The sequence below is a fragment of the Perissodus microlepis genome, chromosome 4 (genome assembly GCF_051167445.1).
Source record: "Perissodus microlepis isolate ML-2025 ecotype Zambia chromosome 4, ASM5116744v1, whole genome shotgun sequence".
Classification (NCBI taxonomy): domain Eukaryota; kingdom Metazoa; phylum Chordata; class Actinopteri; order Cichliformes; family Cichlidae; genus Perissodus; species Perissodus microlepis.
This window is the reverse complement of record NC_140464.1, coordinates 14,396,669-14,421,635: the sequence shown is the minus strand read 5'-3', so window position 1 is coordinate 14,421,635 and position 24,967 is coordinate 14,396,669. Positions and strand designations below refer to the sequence as shown.

Below are 24,967 nucleotides of genomic sequence, written 5' to 3'. Positions count from 1 at the left end.
TGAAAGCACAAGGACACACGCTCCCCTATAACCATTAGAAAGGCTTTACGTATGGCAAGTGTTTGAAAAACATCCTAATTAAATGAATATAATTTGGCAGCAGACAGGTGGGATAGGCGGTTAAGAAAATGGATGGATGGATGGACTTGTATGCCTCTTAAAACATGTACTGCAGCCACAGGTTGTGTAACAGAGAGCCAACGCTAAAAGCAAAGTGTTTCATGCTGCCGAAAACAAACCAATGAAGAGACCATGAGCGAAATGGAGACAAAATCAACTGTTAATTATCCTTTCACAGGTTTCCCTACTATAAACTTGTGAACTTTACTTCCTCTAGAAAGATCTTGTTCCCCAAAGGCTCCATTTTCATCCCACTGTAAAGCAAAAGGGGTGTTTTTGCATGACAGCAGGGGAATTTTTTTTTTTATCATTTTGTCTTTTCACAAATTCTGTATTCATAATAACTGGCTGTGACAATTGAATTATGGCTACCATAGTCAGAAGCCTCGCGGAGTAATACGTGCCGTGCTTCAACATAATATTACCGTATTGTGTGTGTGTGTGTGTATAACCTCTTTTTAAGTTTTGTGGATATTATACATGGTTATGCTCAGGATATGTCGGCCAATTTCCACTGGAAATGCCTTTTGGTTAAACTGTCAGCAAGGAATTTGCATTTTCACTGTTAAATTTTTATATAGCTTTAATGCACATAAAAAACTGCTGCTTGTTTAAGTGAAAATACATTGATGGGTTTTTTGCAGTAATAAAGTTGTGGAGTTGTAAAGTATTTTTTCTCTCACGTCAGTTATATCGTTATCGCAAATTTTCAAATATATATCGTGATAAATATTTTTGGCCATATTGCCCTGCCCTACTGGCAGCTTCATTTTATGAAAAAGAGAAAATAGCCAAAAACGGTTTTAATTGCAAACTTAATAAATTTGACTTATGCCAATGTGTTGGGTCATATAAACAGCAGCTGCATCCAGCTAAGATGGTTCCAGCACCTGCTGTAGAAATTGAGCTGGATCTGAAGCGTCCCCTCTCATCAAAAAAGGAATATAGCACAATAGAAATGCTTATTAGACATCAGGACATACAGACAGTGTCATTAGTTCTTGCGAAGAGATTACAATTTCTGGAAAACAGGTAATCACAGGCAAGCTCGCGTTAGATGGCTCAAAGCTGTGTGGGCATTTGTCCCCCTTTCATTTTAGTGCAATAATTTCCAAAATCAGTAAAGTCACAAGATTGTTGTTTTAATTGCAGAGGGGGTGAAGTAAAGACTGTAAAATGTGTTCAGCTGTTATCTACACAATCACTCCATCAAGCCAACACGGTTATGTGCCTAACGCATGTAAGGCCGAAACAAGGAAAGATGACTTTTCTGAAAAAAATGAAAATGTGAGACAGTAAAAAGACATCAGCACGAAAAGAACGCCACGCTGCAAAAAGCAGTCAAACAACAACATGATAATGTGGATATGGGGCGTCTTTCTAACGCTGGATAAACAGCAGAGTTATATCAGCTATAGATATGCAGGCAACATGTGAGTGAATTAGAACCCAAGTTCGCCAACAAGTTAACAAGTTTCTTGCGGTAACTTAAACTCTAGCAGCAATCAAGGCGTGCCTTTTCAGCCAATGTTCTGTGGCAGGAACCGACCTGCGTTTGTGCTTTGTTCTTTGTCCATACACCATCAATTAGCATGGCATTTGTTCAAACACTCTGATGAGAGACCTCAATTTTGTTGGACTTGTTGTAAATTAAAGTTGCGTTGTGAAATTGCACATGTGGGGTGGAAGTATAAACTGCAGGAGGTTCTAGATTTATTTTCATTCAGTTACCAAACTTTTTATCTGGCATTTATCAATTTTCTCTATTATCAGATAATTCGCTAAATGCAGTTTTTATGACTTAGTGACCATTGATATGAAAAGCTGCTTTTCCTATAGTTCCTCCTTTAAGGTAGGTAACCTCCTGAAAGAGAGGAAACTTTGGAGTGCACCAAGTTTGACGACAAATGTATCGTGTATGCTGCGGCACTGGCAACCACAGCATGCGAATACTGCCTTAATAAAAAAGCTACTAAAAGATAACACAAGGTGTCACCACAGCGGGTAGCGTTGGATGCCTTTTGCAAAGGGATCCGTCTCTCCTCGCAGAATTGAATGAGGGATGTTAGGGAATTGTGTAAACCACTACACTATGAAGCCACTACAGCTCTTTAAAAATAAATACAAACATAAAATAAAATAAAAAATGACATAAACCAACAATGAAATCAAGACTTTATAAATGAGGAAAATGGAGCAATTTTGCCTTCTTCACATACATTAACTAAAAAAATAAAATAAAACAAAATAAAATAAAATAAAAATTTTAGCCAAAGCCAATTGTTCAGTTCAGCTTGCTGCCTTGGACATCCCACATATAGCCTTTTTCTACTAGTTCCTACTTGGCTCAAAGCGAGGAGGTTGGACAAAACTCAACCCGGTATTGGTTGTTTTCTATTACAATCAATTTCCACCTAATGTCCATGAGGTCATTATAGCAACACAGCCGAAAGTCCCGTGACGTTATCTGTATGTGACACAAACGCCACAACGAAGCAGAATGTTGAAGTGATGGTGTACCCGCTGGTCGGTGTATGGCTTTTTGTCAGACTCGGACACTATGGCAGTATTTTTTGTGCTCGTTTCCCGGTTTTAAAAATGGCGGTTTTGATTTCCGTGAAGGAGACACTCTCAAGACTCATCAAATGGCACCTCTGCCAATCCGTGGCATGCAGTCTGTTGACATCAAATTTTCAGATCACTTGGAACCCCAGCTGAGTAGGCACTACAAAAGTACCTGGTACCAGGTACCATCACCTAATGGAAAATCCTAAAAAATAATTCAAGCTGTGCCGAGTCAACCCAAGTAGTTACTAGTGGACAAGGGCCCTTCTCCATTAGTATCTACTCAGTATCTAAGTTCACGAAAGTTAAAACTGCCAATTTTGAAACCCGGCAACGAGGGAAATGTGTACCAAGAAGGGGAAAAAAAACCCACCACAGACCGAGCTGCAGGTATATTCTTGCCTCAACGTCCACCTTTTTTGTAGCGTTCGTGTTGCATATTAATTATGGCGCAGTACGCTCGAACACTTTGCAATGACGACAACCACGCATGTGGTTAGGTAGTACTAGATCATAATGGAAAACCGGCCGATCCGAGTCAATTTGAGTAGGTACTAACGGAAAAGGGGCTTTAGAGTGTGAGCAATGCAAAGGGAAGACCTTAACAGGGGTGTATGGGAAAAATTATTTACTGCACACACTCAAAAAAAAAAAAAACTGGCCAAAGAACATACAATGGGTTCATTCGGCTGCTTATTCTTGCCATTTTCTTTGTAACATTGTTATCATAAAACCCATGGCACACAACACCTAGAGGCTTATTCTTACTATTTCTAAATAACTGCCCCAAGGTGTTACCAACATGGCTGCAGAGTGACAGAACTTGTTTCTAAAAGATTTCTATTTGAATATACGCCAAGGTTTTTTGTATAAAAATTATAGGTACATAGTGAGAGCATGATACTTACTAACATCTTGTATGACCTCTGAAAAAACACTATGTTTGTGTGTTGTTAATGTATTCTGTACTAATTATTCTTATTATGTTAATTATACATTTAAATCTTGTTTAAAAGACCAATATGACAATCTGCTCCCTTTTAATTAGGTATGATGATCAAAGAAAACCTCTGAACTGATGAAACAAAGAAATATAGGAAACGTACTGTTGTATGTGAAGAGAAAACGTGCGAGTGGGCTGTTTTCCACACATTTGAGTGGCACTGCAACTGTAAAAATTTTAATATGGTGTTTTATAAGAACTATGATGACTTCAAGATGTACAAAATTAGCTGCCCACGAAACATGTAAAGCTGGGGCTGCAATCATTTGCGGCCGTGTGTTTATAAAAACCGCAACCATTTAGAGAAATGGACAAGAAAATTTCTGGGCAAAACGATCTGAGATCACAAAATATAATTTTTTTTATTAATTTTGGGGCAAGGAACTGAATGAATTAAACTGCTGAAAATACTTTCTCAGAGGATTTTAGCGATCCAGTGCCACACATGCTTCTCATCTCCACCAATTACGCCACACGAGACATCAGCCAGCACATCCAGAGGTTGGTGAAAAGCACATTTTAGCACTCTTGAACACTACCAATACACCCAGGAGTTGGTAGTCTCCTAGACACCGAGGCCAGAAAGAGGAAGAGAGAAACCCGTTAGGTGAGCGGTAGGATTGAAGATGGCTGCTACTGCCTGTGGTGCTGACACGCCCACTCAGTCATACAAATGAAAACAAGCGACACTGGCCTGAAGCCACAGGCACATACTGACAAGAGAGTAGAGCACCATGGGGGGAAGAAAAAAAAAAAAAAAAGAGTCACACATTAACAGTCTTTGATGTTTTTGTTAATTTGTGCCTGTGAACATCAGCTCTGTACACAGTTGGCTTGATGTGGCATAGGGTGATGTCGTTCCTATCAGCCCAACTACTAATAATAGTTACCAAGGTGACTCAGTCGGCAATATAATGTGTAAATAACAGTCACGATGATTTGGACAAACACGCTGAAGCCCCACAATATTTAAATGATCAGTCAGTAATTAGCGTTGAAATTTGAATGGACTGCATTCACACAATTTACTTTGGAATTAATATGAATTCAGTTTATTTGACGAGCAACAGAACAATCGTTTTTTCACAGTTGGTCTTTATCCCTCGAGCATGCCACAATTTAAACTAGAGGAGGTCTCCGAGAGAAAATGAGTGTTGCACCACGAGTGACACGCTCCTCTATTGATTTACTAGTGGACAATCGCCTTGCTCTTAATTTAAAAGTTGTGTGCCTGCTACACCGCTAACCCTCATGTTTCCCTTTAAACAAGGGAAACATGAGGGTTAGCTGTTTAGCACTGCTGCAGTGGTCCTCCTGGTCAGGGGGAGGGGTGTCCACCCTAAGCAGAACCCAAAGAGTGTGGAAATATGCTTGATGCGCTCCTGCAACAAACCCCCGGTGGCTGCTGAGCAAAATCTTTATGCTGAATCCAACCAGCAGAACAGAAATATCCGAAAGATGCAGCTCATTATTGCCCTGTTTATTTTTAACATATAGCCCCACTTAAACATGCAAAGGGACACCTCTTGAAACATAACATTTAATAATTCTTTAAAGAAAACATGGGTGCGCAACCATCTACCTGCATCTCTACTGCTTCCCATCCTGTGGAAAACACTAAACATCCTACAATGGCTTATTGAAAACATACATTTTGTGTGAACATCAACTAAAACAGATAAAGTTTCCAACTGCAGTGGAGGAGGAAGAAGCCCCGGGTAGGTCTGCTTTATTGCCCAGCGAATGTTTCTGTCACCTTTCTGGGTGGGTGACCTACATAGGTTTAAACCTTATTGAGCATTCCCAAAAAAAAATGCATTTCAAACTTAAAGAGATTCTCTACTTAAGTGCTTCCCACAGGGAGATTTATAAACATCTGAAGGTTCCCGCCACCCTTCTGGGTAGGCGACCTGGGGATTAGTTTTTACATTAACCCCGACTGTGTTTTATCGCTCCCCTTAAGCTACACCTAATTTCTGCTCAGTGTATTTTTTGGTGGTTTTCTTTTTGCTTATCTCCACAACATGCTGCGTTCTTTCCCCTTCACATCTTTGGTAGCACCTTAGTGCCATGCATTTTAATATATGAGCAGCTCATTTCACCATTCTAAGTTTGACACCTCAACATATTCCTGAAAATTGATGCTTCAGCTTAATAAGCCACCTGAAGATTAAGATTCTTAGCATTACCTAGGAATCTTATTAAGAATCGATTAACTAATGCAAACCCAGCAATGAAATGCAAGTCTTTACTGAAATAAGACCCTCCATGCTTTTTTGATGCTTACAAAGAGTAAACCCTTAACGTCATCAAGGCTTAAATTGGTAGACAACTACACTGAATAGAGATACAAAGTATATACAGAGTACTTCTGCAGCAGTAGCTTTTCAGCAAAGTGAAAATAGTGCATATTAGTTTTCCACAGCTCTGATTCAAAAGTGTAATTTTCAATACAACTGGACTCTTTGAGGTGTACCTTAAAGAGACAAAAAAGAAAGGATGTCCTCAAGTTTAAAAAGTCCCCATGTAATTGCGATGCAATCCTTGCATTGTTACTATAGTCATGCGTTCGTTTCTTATTTTAATGGGACAAAAATAAAAAGTAAGCTCATCATATCAAACAAGCCAATAGACTGTTATGTTTTCTTTTCCTAACCACAAACACAAATCACAGGGTGACATAACCTGTGAGGAGGAGGCAAAGGAAAGAAAGGAAAGAAAAAAAGTCCTTCCGTCTTATTCGAAAGTCCTTTCTCGAGTAGGATCAGCTAAGTTGCTCTTCAGGTTTGACCGCTTAACAGGCAGACCATTGGGCTACCCTCTAAACGCCTCAGACTTCCCCATGGTAGCTTTTTACAACAGGAAAGGATATGCAAATATGCTTCCCTGAAGAAGAAAAAACAGCAGAAAAGTTTGCTGTCCAGTTTGTGTTCTAAACTAACTTAAAACAAACAAACAAAAAAAAAACTATTTCAGCATGTGAGGAAGACATGATCTTTCACTGGCAGTCCGACTATCACTCAAACAGCAGGTTTATCAACAGCTTGTGCTGTCACGAATCTGCACGGCTCCAGTGTCAAGGAGCACGACACAAAGTGCGATTCAACTCCAGACACCGAGGCAGCATTTTCATCAGTGCTGCCAGAGCCCTGTAGTTATCTGTATCTTAAGATATATTATGATGACAAAACACAATTGAGGCATTTAACATTTATCCCAACAAAGGTTGAAAAGTTGGGAGCAAATTCTGCCTGTTGAGCAGCTGAAAACCTCGTGTGATGGAAATGCATTGAGCTTGAGCCCCTTTTACGCCATTTGTCTTTTACAGACATTATTTTGTGATCTATAGATTAAATCAAACTATTCCTATAACATCACCATGTGCTGTTTTCCTGTGAAAAGTTGCAGTCCGCTCAAGTGACCGCTTTCCTGTACATAGATGATGCGTTCACTTCTGTTGAGGGGCACAAACTGTGCACAGTGTAGCTTGAAAACTGTGATTACCACTATTACTACTATTACTACTACTACTACTACTACACCTTCGTCACAACATGTACACTAAAAACAATGCCCTGTCCTTACCTGGGCCATCTGATCCTGAGGGAGGTGAATTGATCTTGGGTCGCTTTGCAGTGGGGGGTCCCACATCCATAAGATTGTCAGCCATCCTCGTCGGCAAATATTACAAGCGCTTAAAGACACCGACGAATAAAAGTAGAAATCAGTCCAAATCTTCGCCCCCCGGTTTGCAGTCGCTGGTCACTTGTATTGTTAGGCGCCAAGGAGCAATTTAACAGTTTTTTTTCCTCCTTTTCTTTGACTGGCAGACTGGCGAAACGCCGCCTGGAGAAAAAGGATTTCAAAAGATAGGCAACAGCGCCACGCTTCGCCACCTAAGATCACCCCATGATAATCCAACACCCAACACCCACATAATTATCCTCAATAATCACGTCCAAAAATTATTTCAGTCCGAGAAAAATAAATAAAAATCAATCATAAAATATGGCACGAAGCATAAGCGAATCCCTTTCTCCGCAGATCGCCGATTTCACGTCCGCACAGAATCATTTTTTTCGCAGTCGAAACGAGCAGCCATAAATTCCGTTTTTGGCTTAAATAAAAAGATCAAAATTCGAAAAATATTTTCTATGAGACGGATTATTTTTCTGGTCGCTGTCTCCCGATAAATAAAGCGTCTCGGGACGGCGATACGGCGAGAAGCGGCGCTCTCTAAAAGGGAAATCAAATATACAGAGGGCTTTCGAGACGACAAAACCCCACTTAGCCCTCACATATTTGCATTATTTCTAATCGGAAGAGCTCACGCTTCGATTTTCTGCACGAAAAAAGCCGTTTGAGCCCGCTCCGTGTGGCTCCGATCGGTTTTTTAATTTAATGCTCCCCCCGAAATCCAGACTATGAGCCGCGTCAAGATGGCGGCTGTTGATTCCTCCGATACAAAAAAGTTTTTTTTTTCTTCCCAGCTAGACTGTGGGGGGAGGGGGGAGGCGCGCTGACGCCCTGACGTAAACCTGTGTCCCCACCGTGCGTCATGTGGACGTACGAGAAGTTGCCTCTAGGGGTGGATTACACAGAAAAAACGAGCTACCTGTTTCAAACTTTTCAAACACCCAACAGTCGCTACCTGAAATGGAACTTTTTTTTGTATTTCGCAGGCTAAAACGCGAGTCAATGCTATACACTGTTATATAGAAACAGATAAAGCAGCCTTTACTCTTAGCGAATACACTATCAAGTACACAAGCTATGATAAACCAGTATGTGACTATTGGTGCTTACAGGAAAGGTTTTAAAAACTTACATATTGTCCGATCAAACTTATGTCTACTTACTTATATAAAAATCAAGTGAAGATTCTCTGTGAGGTGTGAAAGTAGATGATTAATTTTTGGGAAGAAGCACCTTTCAGAGTGTGTGTGTATATATGTATATATATATAAACTAATTAGAAAACAGAAAACTATAATGAAGTACTAGCCAAGCACACAGTCGAGCTTATGTCTTTGTTATAAATGTCTATCGGTGCACCGATGTTTAAGTTGCATGAAATCTTGTAGCTGCCTGTATTGGTGGATAGCATAATCAGTTAAGAAATATAATTAAAAAGCTGCTCTCAGTTAAATGCAGTGGACTGGAAAGTACACAGTTTGCTTCTGAAATACATTTGAGGGTAAGTGCAAAGTAAAAAACAAACAAACAAAAACTTGTACCATGTACTTCTATAGTTTCAATCTATCACTGGTAGTATACAGGCTATAAATTCATTAGGACAACATTTCCCAGCAACTGACTTTATTTATTATTAAATTTAACTTCACCTGTTAGCGTGCTATATACAAAAACATATCCAAAGAAAGCAACAGTTCATAGAAGTGGACCCATTATGCTTTTCTTCTTTTCTCTCATATATAATTGTTTTATGTTACAATATCAGACACACTAACCAAAAAGTTTTGAATAATGAGGTTGATGTACAAAAGAAAAAAAAAAAAATCACTTTAAGCCCAAAGTTCAGGCTTCAGACTGATATATACACTATGTTTCAGACACTTTCTACTGCTGACTCAGTAACTGCAGAGTCCCAAACCTCTTCTTGCATTAACATCAGCACAAAAACTGTAAACTGGGAGCTTCATGGTATCAGTTTACATGGCTGAGCAGCTCTTGTAGGTGTAATGTGTCCATATAGCGTAGGGTAAAGGTGATAAAGAACTGTGAATCATCCAAAGTTACTTTACTAGAGTGCAAAAATCTAAATAATGACCCAGAAAAGAGCATAATAGGTCCCCTTTAAAACTTAGAGGGATCGACAGCGGGCTACTTTTCAATACTACCTACCAGAGAGGTCTTGCAACGTCTCCACAGTTTTATTTGGCTAGTTTGGATTAAAAAGGAACTTAAATCTCTACCAACTGAAGCCTCACTGTTCACATTCCTGCATCTCTTCCAAAATACACACAATCACAAAGTTTTACAAATGCACACATTTTTTTTTTAAACACACATGCAAGTATTATTCCAACATTGTTAAAATTACCCAGTTCTTAAGACAAGTAATATTCTAATACATGCGCTTATATAAATTCTAGAAAATGCTCAGATACTATACAATATAAAGGCATACCGCACATTAAAAAATGAGTGCCTTTACCAGTTAGTATATGATGACTGCAAGGTGTGCACAAAATACCTGCAAATTAAGAAGACAACAAAAAGAGAAAATCCAAGAGATGGCAATGACACTCTTTGGCATTAATATTTGTGCCATTCTGCTGATTCAGAATGCCACTCACATCTCATTAAATCACAGCAAATCAAAAGATGCGCTCATGTTTGCAGTGACACAAGGGAAAAAGAAGGCATGTCAAATGTGTGAGTCAACACACCTTTCAGATTTTCACCTGTTCAGAGTAAAAAAAAAAAAACAGCTTATTCAACAGGGCTTATCAAAATTATTAAGGAAAATTCAATTTAAAAAGGTAGCTCAACATTATGACCACTATTAAGTGTTTAACCATGAACAGTAATGGTTATTCCCTTTATTACAGTGTAAAGAAACAAAAAAAAAATGGAATGGTGTTAAGGGTTGTGTGCTCATAAGCAAAGGAAGGTTATTTTCCATTTTAAACCATTGTTGTTACATTTAAACCAACTGCATAAGTAAATTATTATAACATTATAAAATAAAAGAGAAAAAGGAATTTAAAAACCGCAATAAATCCAAATAATGTCACATATTTGGCATATTTATATTTACTTATACATGTCAAGAAAAGGCACTGCTGAAATCTCATCTTTCAATATTTTATCAAATTAAATGATTCAAGCACAAGCGTCAGTATTTTAAATTCTGATCAATATTAAGTGTCTTGAGAAATGAAAAGCAACAGAACTTTAAAATATGACACGTTTAAATTTAAAAGGCACAAGCTACCCTAACGCCACACTTAGAAAACAATGCGAGCAAACTATTTAACTATTAAGGTGTTGTTAGCTGCAGCAGCTTACATAAATTACTTGATGATGAATTATTTTTATTTGCAACGCTTGTTCTATTACTTGAGTTCAGGTCAAGAAATGGTGCACTGGTGAAACCATTTTTACGTCTGAGCACACAATCCTTTTTTTTTTTAAACAGCAGAAGAAAGAAAATGTAACAGCAAGAGAGATGAAAACTGTTCTGACATTATAGATAGAAAAAATTAAAGGGAAAGCGAAAAGCACAGAGACCCTTCTATGAAATACCTTTTGGTGCACTGCCGTTTGCATTTACAGTGCCATTATGTAAAGTTTTCATGTCACTGAAAGTATGAAGCGGTAAAAGCGTCCAGATGTTTGCATCCAGTAATGTCCTTTAAATAACAGAAAGTAGATTAAGACGCCTCAGATAGAAAGTTCAAGTTTTGTGTAACAATTAACACTATTAAACACATTTTTATTGTGACATTCCACTTTGATCATCCATGTCCTAAAACACAATCAACTAACACACAGTGTAATCCATAGCTAACCCAGGCAGTTTTATTCTCTAATCCATCTAAAAAAAAGAAATTAAGACACAATTTAAGACACTCTATAGGTACGCCAGCATCTTGTAGGACCCATTAAAATACTCACTAAACACAGTTAGATAGTTTGAGCTCCTACAAGAGTCTGGATGTGCAGAGGGCACAAACACTAGTAGCAGTTAGCCTATGATGCTGCGAGCATGCTGATTAAATGCAGTTTAGACCATCATGCCTCAGTGCTGAGGCAATGCAAAGATCTTAACTGAGGCCAGAGAAAAAGCTGCCACATCAGCAAACAAGTTTCTATTTGTAAACCTGCAGTTTCAGTCATTTGAGTAACTCATAGGCACCTCCCCTTATTAAAGCCTAAGTGATCTTACTATACAGACACACACTGCATAAGAGCAATACACTCACTCGACAACTCACAGCTCAGCCTCGTCTGCCTTTAGCCTGTACCGATTTGTTCCCGTTGTGCCTTTCCTGATGCGTTTTCTGGTTTTCAAGAACAACATGGACACAGGCTCTGCAGGATTTTAGTGCGGTGCATTTTTTTTTTTTTGTTACTCGTACATAATTTTGCCCTTCGCTTGTCACATATTGTGATGTTTTACACATTGTTGCTTTTCTTTTTAATAAAAGGCAAAACTATCATAGCAAAACATAGTTTAAAAAGTAAACCTGTAACAAAAGCAAAGCTTTTTTTCCCAAAAAGCTTTCTAATTTACAATTTTCCCTTTATGTTGTTATTCCCTTATTTATAAAGACTTAGTCTACATAATATTCTACTCTAAAGGCACTTAAAAAGACATATGAAAGAAATAATCAAGATTAAAGGTTTAAAGATAATCAAATAAGTTAATGGCAGATAATGGGATCTGCGACAGGCAAGAGAAGGTCCAGAGTCAGCTGTCATATTTTCCCTTTTCTTGTGCGTTACTGCCTAAGACCATCTTTGTGGTCCACCCTCCACTCTTGATAACATCAGCCAACCGTGAGCCGTTTTCACACATGTATCCCACCAGGACATCTACAATTGTCCCTTCTCACATGCTGCAGGTGATAGTCCACTTCACGCTGCTGGAAATACTCCTTTTGGTTTAGATGAAGGTGCTGCTTTCTTAGCATGTGCAGGAAGCAGGACACATAACGTCCATCCTTTGCTGCGAATTCTCAGGATAAGTGCCTTTTCTATCCTTACACAGGCCCAAATGGACATTGCCTACACTTTGTGCTATAAGGAGCTTACTGTGGAAAGCCAATTTGAAGTCTGATCAAATCTTTGTGCTCCTATATGCAGCTCAATTGGGTAATGTCTAGTAAAAATTATGTACTGCAGTGCATGTGTGAAAATGGCTATATTCTCACAAACACAAAAAAAACAACAACTTGCTTCTTGGCTGGTGAGGCGAGACCTTGGGGTCTTTTCACATCCTCCATTGCCAACTGAAGTAGGACCAAATGTACAGTGATTCTACACATGCCAGCTGGAAGGAATGAGAGCTTAAAGGGTAGAGGATTGATGATGAAAGCGGCACCCTTGATGATTTCTAGAGTCTGGTTAACTCGCCAACATTACCGCCAGTTTCATCCTCGTAATTGTCCTTCTTGATATCCTTCAGGGGATTTGTTGACCTTTGGGATGTATCCTGCTGGGCTGAGATGATAAGTTGTTTGTTTTCTGACAAAGAAGGGGGTCCTTCCAGATTGGTTATATGTACAGATGTCAGGCCAGTGTGAGACTTTGATCGCCTGGCAGCAGAAGTTTCTGCAGTGGGACGTCTTTCACGGCTATCTACCTCTTTCACGTGAGTAAGCCCTGTCGTACTAGGGGAACCAGTGCTGGCACTGGGTACCATAGTATTAGTACTGCTTGCAGTGGTGCTGGTTGCAGGGACCATGCTAGCGATTTCATCAGTGGGTGAGCGCCCGATGCTGCCATCCACCTGTGCTCGGATCTCTGGAGAGACTGAGAGCTGGTACTGAGGCACCGGGCCACTATCGCTGCTTTTAGGATAAAGGAAGGTCTTCATCTGACCTTTGCCCTTGACATTAACTGTGCCGCGATAATCAAACTCGTAATCCATGCCGCTAAGAACACAGTAACTCTCTTCGCTGACCTGGACACGACACTCCACGCCTGTGGTATCCATGCGGCTGGCAATGTTGACTGTGTCGCCCCAGATATCATAAAGAAGCTTGGTGGTGCCAATTACGCCTGCTGTTAGAGGCCCGTGATTAAATCCAATACGAAGCTTAAAGCCAAACCCTAACATGTTCTTGTTAAAGTCATCCACCACACGCATCATTTCAAGGGCAAATTCAAAAAGAGCTCGGAGGTGGGCGTGAGGATGTGCTGCATCTGCACACTGCTGAGCGTTGAGTCCTGCTGCCGCCATGTAAGTGGCACCAATGGTCTTGATCTTTTCTATATTAGCAAAGGCGGGCTTCCGTAGGAGCTCATCAAAGTCTCCAATCAGCTCGTTGAGGACACGATAGCACTCCTTACCTCCTTCATAGCTTTCTTCATAAAATTCACTAAAGTTAACAATACTGGCAAATATTACACCCACATTATCATGGTTCTTGGAGTAGCTCTGGGTAACCTTGAGCTGCTCGGCCACATGTATGGGAATGATATTGCGTAGCAGCCAGTCGGCCTGGTCCCTCATGTTCTGGATCTTGATGCGGTGTTGATCAGCTTCCACATTGCCATGGTAATGCAGACGGTAACTGACCTCAAATTCACGGTTAAGAAACCAGACCAAGAGAAGGAGGAGGAAAAAGGCCACACAGGCCTCACGGCCCAGAAGGTCCTGTGGGTGGGTCTGTGGGTCAAGTTCCAGTGGGCTGTCAGACATGACAATGGAGGTGTTGCTGTTGCTGCTGTTGTTGTTCTGGCCATCAGACCTGGTTGAGAAAGAGAAGAAAGAGAAAAAAGAGAAGAAAGAGGGAAAGGAAAGTTTAGAATAATTTAAGAAATAGTGCAGCTGTTACGATTACAAATAACCAAATGCAGCATTTGCTATAAACTCAATGCATCTCACCAAAATCAAACTGCCATCGCTCAGAATAGAAAGTCAGAGCACCCCAGTGGCAGAGAGCCTAGAGTCTGGCTGGTGTCCTTATTTCACCCATTCAATCTCATTTCACTATCACTATCTGTTGAAGGCATAGTGTGTTTTGTCTTGTTTTATCTTTATTTTTATTTGATAGTGAGAGACAAATGTAGGAAGTAGGCAGGAGGCTGACATGGATTAAAGAGCTTGGTTGGAATAATAACCGAGCCCATTCAGTTGAGGCTTTTTGTCCAGTTTTAATGTGAAATGAGAAGTGAGAAATAATGCACTTCAAAACATCAACAATAATCATACTTACCAGAAAAACAGACTCTTAGTGACACTGAAAGAGAAAAAGCAGAAGCAACAATAATTCATGAATAAGAACATCAAAAATGATTTCAATTCACGGACATTATACTTGTTCATAGCATGAAATGGCACGCAATTGTAAAGAGGAAAGAATTCATTAGTTTTTATGTTTGTTATTGATGCCTCAAAAGTTTTGAGGCAGAGATTTTTGCGACTGACCCTGTTATGTATGTATTTCCGAGAGTTCCTTTTTCAGGGTGCAAAATATAGGGAGGAGAACATTTAAATCAAACATGCAAACTGATTTACTAATGTTTAAGACACACAGTTTACTGTTAATTGCATCGATATTTAATTTTTGCGCTTGATATCGAAAGGAACCTGACCACATTTAGAAAACAGCACGACTTTTGTAAATCACTGTAAAACTAACAAATTCTTCGTGTGGCAACTATTTGGGGATTGTGCTCACACCCTATTTTGCAAGTTGAGTTAAAGAAGGGTGCTAAATACAATGTGAGAGTTTATTGAAGTAGCAACCAGATGTTGAGAGACACCATTTCAGCCCCATTTGCAGTGAGCAATCAAGTTAGGCAAAGAAAAATGTTGTCCCAGTTTGTTTAATCTTTGTGATGATGACTGTAAAAACTGGGTGCAGGGTTGGCAGTTTGCTAGTCAATCATATGATCTATGCAGATGATCTTGTGCTCTTTAGTCCTAGTGGTGCTGGTCTAGAGCAGCTCCTTCACATGCTATGTTATGTTGTGGAACATGACATCAGATGTAATGCCTGCAAGAGCACTGTCATGATTTGTAAACCAAAGAGGGCAAACACCAAAGATTTCCAGAGTTTAAACCATCAGATAATATAAGGTCAGGTATGTTGGATATCTTATTAAAGATCAAATGACAGACAATGACATTTATAGGGAATGTCTGATGATGTATGCACAAGTGAACATCCTCTCATGTAAATTTAATGCATGTACAGACTTTAAGGCACATCTGTTGGTGAATTCCAGGAAAGCAAGTTTACGGAAACTTCATGTAGCGTATAATGACGCCATGAGGTTATTATCGAAGAGACCAAGATTTCTATGGATTATGAATGAGAAATAAACAAAAGCTGACTGAATGGACCTCCCTCCTTGAAATTTTCATCATCACATTATCCTTTATAATTAAGTGAACTGACCAAATGACCATGCCAAAAAATACTGCGTGGGTTGTAAAGAGCAAAACTATTACTTCCTTTTATTGACGTCTCCGCAGTAAAATAAATGCATCTCATACCTGCAGGGGGAGCTGAAGAGCAAAGCCAGCAGTGCTAGTCCCACCAGTGTTGCTAGTGTTGAGCGCATCCAGTAGCTGAGCTGGCAGAAGTTACAATACTGAATAATAGCTATGATGACAGCACAGCAGATGAACATGGTAAACTGGGAAAACAAGAGACAGAACACAATATCAGTCAAAAAGGTGTAGATCATACTGTAAACAATACTAACTACAATACTTCTTACATACTGCATAAAGCAGTTAAAGACATAATTAAAGATGAAGTAAGACAAGCAGAACTTGATCAAACAACAGTAGCAGTATTTAATACTCTAAAGATCCCTTTTTAAAAGCATAAAATAAACATGAAATTTTAGTTCACCTGAATGGAGTGATGCATGTCACAAGCGACATGGGAGAATACTGCCACAGCAGGCAGGGACACCAGGACAGCTCCTATAAAGTGGCGTGCTATCCAGCCTGACATGGCCGTCATCAGCACTCGAGTGCAAGTCAGCACACTATCCAGATAAAAAGCCATACTGGAGAGAAAAGAAACCCAGAAAATGATGACTGATACAGATGACATGTGAGAGATTTTATAGTTTTATATGTCCTCATGTGATCCCAGCTTGACTAATAAACTGGCTGCAGATATAATTATTAAAGGGCTGATTTATATATGATATATATTTAGATGGAAACATTTCCTGGCTCTTTTTGTTTTAGGGTCTATACATTTTCTTTCTGCACAGATTTTACCTGTAAGTCCAATATTAACCATGCCAACATTTTTTCTTCTGTCTCTCCTCCTGGTCATCTTTTAAATATACTTTGAGGTGAGCAAAGCACCCACTCAATTCTTGTATTAGACAGTTCCTCTAGCCTCTGATTAAAAGTTCCAAAAATCAGCTTGGGACTTAGCCCTCAGATGGGTTGTACACAGCTTGAAGATAAGAGTACCACTGTCTCTACTATCTCTTCCCTCTTAAAAAGAACAAGGAAATGATAGGGACCATCCATCCATTCTCCTCCACTTATCCTTATCAGGGTCAAGGGGAAAGAGGTAGGGTACAGCATTGACAGGCCACCAGTCTCACGCAAGGCCAACAACCTATAATGCCCCAATGATAAGGTATTACAGAAAATCCAAGCGTACCAAGAATTCTTCTCTCAACATACTTGAGAAAGAAGTAGAGATGATGTGTGCACATCTAGGCTGCCCTCACCTGGACCACACACCTCTCCTGCCAAGTCGGGAAGGCCCATAAGAGGCTTTAGTCTGTTGGGATCTTAGAGCATACTCACCTCTCTCATCCCCTGATGGCCAAACTTCTATCAGTCAACAAGTGTGGTGAGGACTACAACAGCTGGTGAGGGTGGTAGGGTGTGCTTACAGTACCATACGACTACTATCATGTTGCACTATTATTTCTGTATATACTATCTCACTGTGTTTATCTCTGTTCATTTCCCCCGCCTAGAGCTGCTCAAAGTTTTGGTTTTTATTAACAGGGAATATAAATCTATTCTATTCTTTGTATTGCACTCCTAATTTAATAAAATATGTTCAAGACTTTCTGATAATGTCTGACTGGCTTGAGCCTCTCCTGCATTCAGTAGCTCACCGTATGGCAATCAGCAGAGCCAGGACCTCCAAAATTGTGGCTACAGCTGTGAGAATGAGTGCCGGTGTGGATGGGTTCTGCTGGGTAACAAGCGGTTGAAGGAAACAGGCCAATGAAAGAGCCAGAAATACTAAACAGCACAGGAGCATGTCCAGGAAAGAACTGAATGTTGGGCTGGCAAATGTCTGCACCGTTGCTTGGGTCTCGACCTGGGAGGATGGGAAAAGAGGAAACAGAGGGCAGAAAAAAAGAGTATAATCGTAAAAATATGCTTATTTAAGGTAGCGTTAAGGGGATTCATAAATAAGAATGAGGTGTTAGAGGAAATCTGTCTTAATACTGGTGGTATATTAGGAAATTTAACCACAGAGCAACTACAAAAAAAAGCTGTAGCCACCTTGAATAAAATGAAAAAAAAAAAAAAAAATTAATGTTACAAATTTAACAAGCCTCAATAAATCGTATTTGTGATTAGTTACATATTATTTGTTAATGAGACTGTAGCAACAGCAGCAGCCATGTCCTTACGATGCACTTCTGATAATACACCAGCAGAGGACATCACAACCTAAAACTAAACTGCTTCTAAGGTCCTGCAGTGATTTCCCTTTGCCGCAGTCTTGACCGGTCTGGTCATAACACAGCACTATCGGGCTACCTGACACAGACAAAGAGGAAAACATGAACAAGCTAAGATAAATATATAGAAATTCAAGCAAGCATACTATGCGTGCTTATCTAAATGACTCTCAGATCTTAGCTAGAACAAAGGTAACTATGTTAGCTCATAACACACACAGGTAAACTCAGAAAGACACAAACATATTACACACGCAAGCAATTGGGCAACATTTCATCACACACAAACACCTACCTCCTCCTGGTAGCTTATCCGGTACGCAGACTCCAGGCTCTTCTCCAGGAAGGTGAGGCTCAGCTTGTTTATTGGAGGTTTGTAAAAATAATCCTTCATGAGACTGCAAGAGACACACAAAGTTACATTTTTAATCGCCTACAAATCTCACTGCAATATTCTATAAAGTACTTTCAGCCATTTTCACACATTCACTGGAGCCCTCAGCATTTTGTAGATCTTAAACAATGGAGGTGCACGTGAGAGCACAAATGTGAAATTCAGACATTGCTTTACAAATAAGATTTTAATGTTAAAGAAAAAACATATGTTCACAGCCTTCCCACAAATGTATCGTTAACTAAAGCAACTATAAACGCTGCTAAAACGTATTAATTGTTCAATTATTGCTTTTTAATCTCTCCTAACCAACTTTATAATTAATTCATCCAAACCATCAGTGTGTTTATTAGACCCCATTCATAGAAGGCTGTTCAAAGAAGTCTTACCATTAAGTGCTCTATTTATTTTTACTAACTGGCTACCCACCAGAGGCCTTTAAGTTTGCTTAGATTTCCAATATTCATATTATTTAAAAGATTCTCAAAAAAAATGTTGTAAATCAGTTATGTGATCATTTGCAGAGGAATGGTTAAATGGAATGGATACAGTCTTGAATTCACCATGGCACCAAAAAAGCACTAGTAAAGGTTACTAATGACCTTCTTAAAGTCTATGACTGTGGACATTGCTGTGTGTTTGTCCTCTTAGACTTCAGTGTTGCATTAAATACTGTTGATGACGTTGAACATTTTATGACTTAAACTAGAACGCAGCACTGGCATTAAAGGAAATGCTCTGCACTGGTTTGAATTGTATTTATCTGATTGCAGTCTATCAGGAGCCAACACTACTCCTCTTTTATACTCTCTACATTGGCTCCTAATAGATTGTGTTTTATTATATCCTTTTTGGCTATTATGGCACTTTATGTTCTTATTTATTTTACTCATTTTGTGTATAACACTTTGTGACAGTCTATGAAAAGTGCCTAATAGATCAGCTTTACTTGCTTGTTTAACTTGACTTCTAAAAGCTTCCTGAAAAATGTTCTGCTTATCCAGAAAATCATATTCTCACATATTTCCAGATTCCTTTCATTGGCTTCCTCTACACACACACACACAAACCTTGAATATACAGGCCACATCATGTCTTAAAGACCTCACAGTACTATATTACCACAATGTGAGCACTTAACTATTAGACTTCAGCTTTCAGGCCCTTGTCTGTGGAACCAGCTCACAGTTTGGATTCAGGAGACAGACACTGTCTCTACTTTTAAGGCTAAAAACTTTCCTTTTTGATAAAGCATATAGTTTGGGCTGGATCAGGTGGGCCTGAAGCCTCCCTTAATTATGTTGCTAAAGACTCAGTGTGCTGAGAGGCTTCCCATGATGCACTGACCTTTTCTTCTTCATTTCGGTGCCCATGTATTTATACAGTACGCCACTACTGCATATTATTAATGCTGGATTACCTATCTTCTTTGATAACATCTACAAAGTGAGCATCACTCCTCTCCCTGAAGTTCTTGGATCGCAGAGGTAAGAGCGCTGAATGATCCATCCCCATGGCTCCTCCACTCCATGTCTTCTTCTCCTTCTCCTGCAGCATCTCACACAGTGACGTCTGGCTGTTGGTCAAAGCTTCTAATCGAGGACTAAGCAACCCGTTTAGAGCCTTGGGGTTGCAGCCTGCAGAAATCACTGGGGAGCACTTCAAATTTGAGGCATCCTGAGGTGAAGAGGTGAAAGAGGTACTCGACTTTACAAAGAAGAACGTGTGATATGACTGTGGAAATGGGTCAGAAATAGTATGAAGGAGTCTGAATAGGAAATATGAAAGTTACAGGCTGTGCTTCAGCTGCACCAATTTAAATGGTTGTCTCTGTGGCACAGTTCATCTGGGACCCATAGAGTTCTACTTCTTTGAACTATTTTTGAGACCTTTTTTAGCTGCCGGGTATGTGTAAATGAAAGATCACTATGTGCCCATATTTGCTAGAACCATAATGACAAAAAGTAGACTAGACTATGAATCTTTCCAAATGTGAAAGTCAGACAAATAACATTTCGACTGTTTAATATTGTTTTCTCTGTTTTGTTAAGGTGGTATCAACTAGCTAACCTTGCCACTGTTGGTCTTGTGGTCGTCATGGCAGCCATTGTGCACCATGCCTTCTTCCAGGACCTGATCCTCCCCTGCTATCAGTGCCACGCTGCAGGAAAGACAGGGGGACTGTGGGGTGATTAGACGGGTGACACAGAAGGAAAGGGAGTAGAGAAGAAAGGAAGAGAATTCATGAAGTAAGTGATGCAGATCAAGCAGAGCATACGAGCTGATAAAAATACAACAAGATACATCGGTGTGATGCAGCTTTGCTGTGAGGGCAAAAGAGCTAAAATGTGCCATTAAAAGGCAAAGCAGGAACGCTAACATGTTTTTAATTAATCTAACAAACTCTGAAACAGTTATGATAGTATATTTCAACGTTTAAAAAACAGTGATGGCAATAAAAGAGTTAACAAGTTGTGTGTAGGAGGTCTGCACTGGCTCAAGGTCTTTATTTTCAGGCGAGTGTGTCTGCGAGAGCGAGAGATCTGTGTGATACTTGTTGTGCTATGACTGACCATGACACAGAGAAGCACAAGGTGCCATAAAGTAGTACTGTGTAGCTTAAACAATGTAAATACAAAGAAATGGCAAATAATGTACACCTACTTGTCACATTAAAAACATGGAAACATTTGTGATTACACCTGCCGTTCAGGTTTCATCCTTTCACCTGCTCACAGTTATTAAGCTTTTTTTTCTAAGATGTCTTATCCTTCAGTGTGAGACTTATCCAGATTTGTGTGAGAGCTACGCTGAAGATGAAAAGCTGCAAATGAAGAAGTGATCAGTGGTAGGCAGACAGGTTTTGGCAGTACTTCCAAGGTCCCCTCTGCTTGAGTTAACTCATTTCCATACTGGGATGAGAAGCCAACCCCACCTTCCAGCCCTACCTCTTCTACCACTCACATGCCTTCTTTTTTTCTCTACTGCACCTTCACTCTCCACCTGTCCGGCTAGAGATAAAAGAGCTGTGCAGAGATCGCGGGGTGCAAACAGATGATTAATTTGGGTGAATTTATGCTACAGCAGTAAAGGTTTTTGAGGCTAATTAATAAAAAAAATGATGTGTTAAGGGTTTTGATGAGTATGTTATGGCGGTACAATTTTGGCAAATGTGAAAATTTCCCTTCAAGGCAGAAATAAGGAGAACATCGGCGATGGACACACAGGTAGGTCCATAAGCGTGTGGACAATGACACAGTTTTCATAGTCTTGCCTCTGTACACCACCATAGGGGATTTTAAATAAAGGACCAAGACTTTCAGTTTTAATTTAAGGCGTTTAACAAAAGTACCGAATTAACTGTTTAGGAATTACAGCCATTTTTATACGCAGTCTAACTAAAATTATTATGAATATAAAGATTGTTCTAATATTTGGATGAAAATCCTTTGCGGTCAATGACTGCCTGAGGTCTACAATACATGCTGTTTTTCTTCCCTTGAGATGCTCTGCCAGGCTTTTACAGCTGCTTGTTTATGTGTCTTTCTGTATTCAGTTTTGTCCTCAGTAACTGAAAAGCAAGCTCTACTGGGCCAAGCTCAGATGACTGTCTTGGCCATTAAAGAATATCCAATTCTCCAGAATTTTCCAGAATATCCAACACCTTCTCGAACCAACTGCCTGCTCACCCTCCTGTCAATTAGATTTTTTCCCCCAACACCTAACCAGTGGCTCACCCCACTGCTCGTTCCGCGCCCATCCCAAGTAAGCAACTCTGAAACATTCACTTAGCTCATTACTCTGGTGCTCGCCCATGCCGTAGACTGGAAGTAACTCTCATCTCTTCTCTCCTAGAGTTGCTGTTCTGAGTTACCAGAGACTCTTTCCAGCACTTATCCCTGTGAAAAAAACCTTCCAGTGCAATAAACTCTGAACTGTGAGCTGTTGTCTCCCGGGTGTTGCTTTAGAGTCCATTTCACAGTTACACATTTCATCACTCGTTAATCTTGGTTTCATCTGTCCAAAGAAGGTGTCTTTGAATACAGACTTTGACAATGATATGATTTTTTAACAGTATTTTTCCTAACCATGGCATTAATTCTATCTTTACTTTAATTGTCTTGTGTGGTCTTTCGGGACTTTTTGGTGTTGCTGAGCTGGTTAGTGCATTCAGTGTTTTTAACAACGCATCAGATTGTTGAATTGTCCATTGAATTTTTCTCTCACTCTTCTCATTTTGGTTTTCAGCCCAATGATGGTCCTCCTTCGCTTTCATCTGCATCTGTTCAGACCTCATATGGAGTGTCAGTTAACGGCTAAATGAAATCTCAGCACTTAGAATCAGATTGAGATATTACATCTGCTTTGTCTGTTTGATGGGATGGGTCTCACTTGGCCATGAAACAACTATCCAAACGTCCTCTGAAAAAAGGGGAACTATGTACAAAAATGGCTACGTTTGTTAAACCTCATGAATTAAAGCTGGGAGTCTGCATCTCGTCACACTTCACTTGTTTAATTTTTTTTAATCCACTGTGGGGTTGCACAAAGTCAAAAATGACAAAACTTGTGTCACCAGCCAAATACTTATGAACTGTATGCGATCAGCACTATAATGCTGCCTGCATTTTTGTTGCATAACTAATATGATTAGACAATATCTCTGTGTTTTTGTTTAGATTCATGCTCTTTAGAATTTAATATGCACTGAGGTGCCATGCAAACAGAAGCATATTTGAGACAAGTGCACCAAATATGAAGCGGTAAATTAACAAAGATGCTCAAGGTTAAGCTTATGTAAAAAATATGGATGTTTTGCATGGTATGGATCAAAGCAATTCTGTTTTTTAGCTCCTTTAACACAAGACAATAGAAACCTCAATGCATGCAAAAAGAAAACTGAAAATATTATCAAAGCTCCTGATACGCCCACACAAAAACACAGAGCAAAGATGAACATCAAAGAGACTGTGGCAGAACATAGAGCTCAGTGTTCTTCCTCAGGCGATATAGCTGTACAATGATAGATGAGCCCAAGAAAATATACTTATATATTTAACTACAAAGCTGATTCCCTTAGAGACAGCAACTTACCTTGGCTCTGTCTTGGGGAAGGGTGCAGGCCGAAGGGGCTCCATCCGGCGTGTGCACTCTGGACGTGGGACAGCAAGGATCTGCTTGCTCCGTCCCAGCTAATCCTATTTGGGAACAGGTACAGACGGAATGAGCCTCCATCTTCCTGCCAGAAATCAGATAGGTCTTTAGGCCTGAAGAGAGAAACGGAAACAAATAAAAAGGGGATGTCACTGACAGATCAGTTCTTATTCCCAGATGTAACTGGAAAAGGCCTGAGTTGGGTTTAGTTGTTCTTTTGTGGATAAAAGTATAGGCAGTTGTGGAGTTGTTTTAGGAGTCAGCAGAGGGTTTGTGGCCAGAATAAATCCCCACAGAGAATTATGCAAAGTTGGAAAATTCAAGTTTGCAGACATGATCCTTTTTTGTTTCCCTACACGTTTACAAAACTTTATCAGCATTTTTTATGCATTTGTGCAGGTCTTTGCATTTCTGTCATTTCAATACACACAGTGTGAAAAAGACTAGCGCTTTGATACCAAGTGACATCATCAGAGGCTGAAAAAAAGTTTACTTCTTTTACCAAAACTAGAAAACCCCCCAAAAATAAACCAAAAAGAAACATTTGAGACCTAAACTAGTGGGTCACAATGTAATGGTTAATATCCCAGTGCCATATCTGTCATTTCCAGTTGATATATACAAACAAGTAAAACTTCTTTCAAGAGTCACATTTCCTGCCCACAATCATATGTCTTCTTCATGTGAAAACAGCATTTTATGTTTTAATATTTGTCTAATATTTAAATGTTTTTGATGATCTGAAACATTTAAGTGTGACAAACATATAAAAAAAAAATAGGAAATCAGGGAGGGGGAAAACACCACTGCATTTCTCACCTATTCCCCCATAGCCCGAGGAAGGATTTCTGTATAGCAATTTCTGAATTAATTCCATTTCTCCTTCTTGATCTTCACCTTCTCCATAATGAGAAATGTAATCTTTCATATATGCGTAATATGGGTGCATGTGCATGTGCATGTAAGTGTGGGTGTTCATGTATTCCTGTCCGCTGACCATGAAACAGCCAAATATTTGAACACCTGCTTCCTCCTGCCTCTATCAACATGTCCATTTCCATTACTCCTGCAAGCTATGTGTATTTGTATGCAACCCCTTCCCCAAATTCTACCACCTGAACTAAGCAAGACATTGACAAACAGAAGTAAAGGGGAGATAGGAAGTTTTCATTAACTTTTGACAGTATTTTAGTTGCTTATCTGAGATGCAGGATGCCAGAGGATGGTGTATTTCAATCCTGTAATCTTGACTACAGATACATACACCACCTCACATAGAAACAGGCATCCTTTACATGGTAACTGCACAGATATACAGACAAACAATCAACGCACCTTTAGCT

The 24,967-nt window shown here is 39.6% G+C and overlaps 2 protein-coding genes and 1 long non-coding RNA gene across 3 annotated transcripts in view; 1 reads left to right on the top strand and 2 right to left on the bottom strand.

Moving 5' to 3' along the window:
* Positions 1-8,400, bottom strand: part of crebbpb (CREB binding lysine acetyltransferase b) — a 40,685-nt gene extending 32,285 nt beyond the window's left edge. The window contains exon 1 of the mRNA XM_084925955.1: positions 7,274-8,400. Coding sequence (XP_084782081.1) covers positions 7,274-7,358 — 85 coding nt within the window. The 5' untranslated portion in view covers positions 7,359-8,400. The remainder of the gene's footprint in view (positions 1-7,273) is intronic.
* Positions 8,401-8,990: 590 nt separating this feature from the next.
* The window catches only part of adcy9b (adenylate cyclase 9b), a 41,464-nt gene continuing 25,487 nt past the window's right edge, over positions 8,991-24,967 (bottom strand). Inside the window, exons 2-10 of the mRNA XM_084925956.1 lie at positions 23,565-23,737; positions 20,541-20,651; positions 19,891-20,147; positions 18,372-18,474; positions 17,498-17,706; positions 16,252-16,411; positions 15,888-16,030; positions 14,602-14,625; positions 8,991-14,133 (exon numbers count right to left, since the gene is read on the bottom strand). Of these exons, the coding sequence (XP_084782082.1) occupies positions 12,774-14,133; positions 14,602-14,625; positions 15,888-16,030; positions 16,252-16,411; positions 17,498-17,706; positions 18,372-18,474; positions 19,891-20,147; positions 20,541-20,651; positions 23,565-23,737 (2,540 nt within the window). The 3' untranslated portion in view covers positions 8,991-12,773. The remainder of the gene's footprint in view (positions 14,134-14,601; positions 14,626-15,887; positions 16,031-16,251; positions 16,412-17,497; positions 17,707-18,371; positions 18,475-19,890; positions 20,148-20,540; positions 20,652-23,564; positions 23,738-24,967) is intronic.
* Positions 21,359-22,960, top strand: LOC146388572 (uncharacterized). Its single transcript, XR_014800058.1, has 3 exons — positions 21,359-21,697; positions 22,027-22,235; positions 22,326-22,960. It is a non-coding gene; the product is annotated as an uncharacterized LOC146388572 (long non-coding RNA).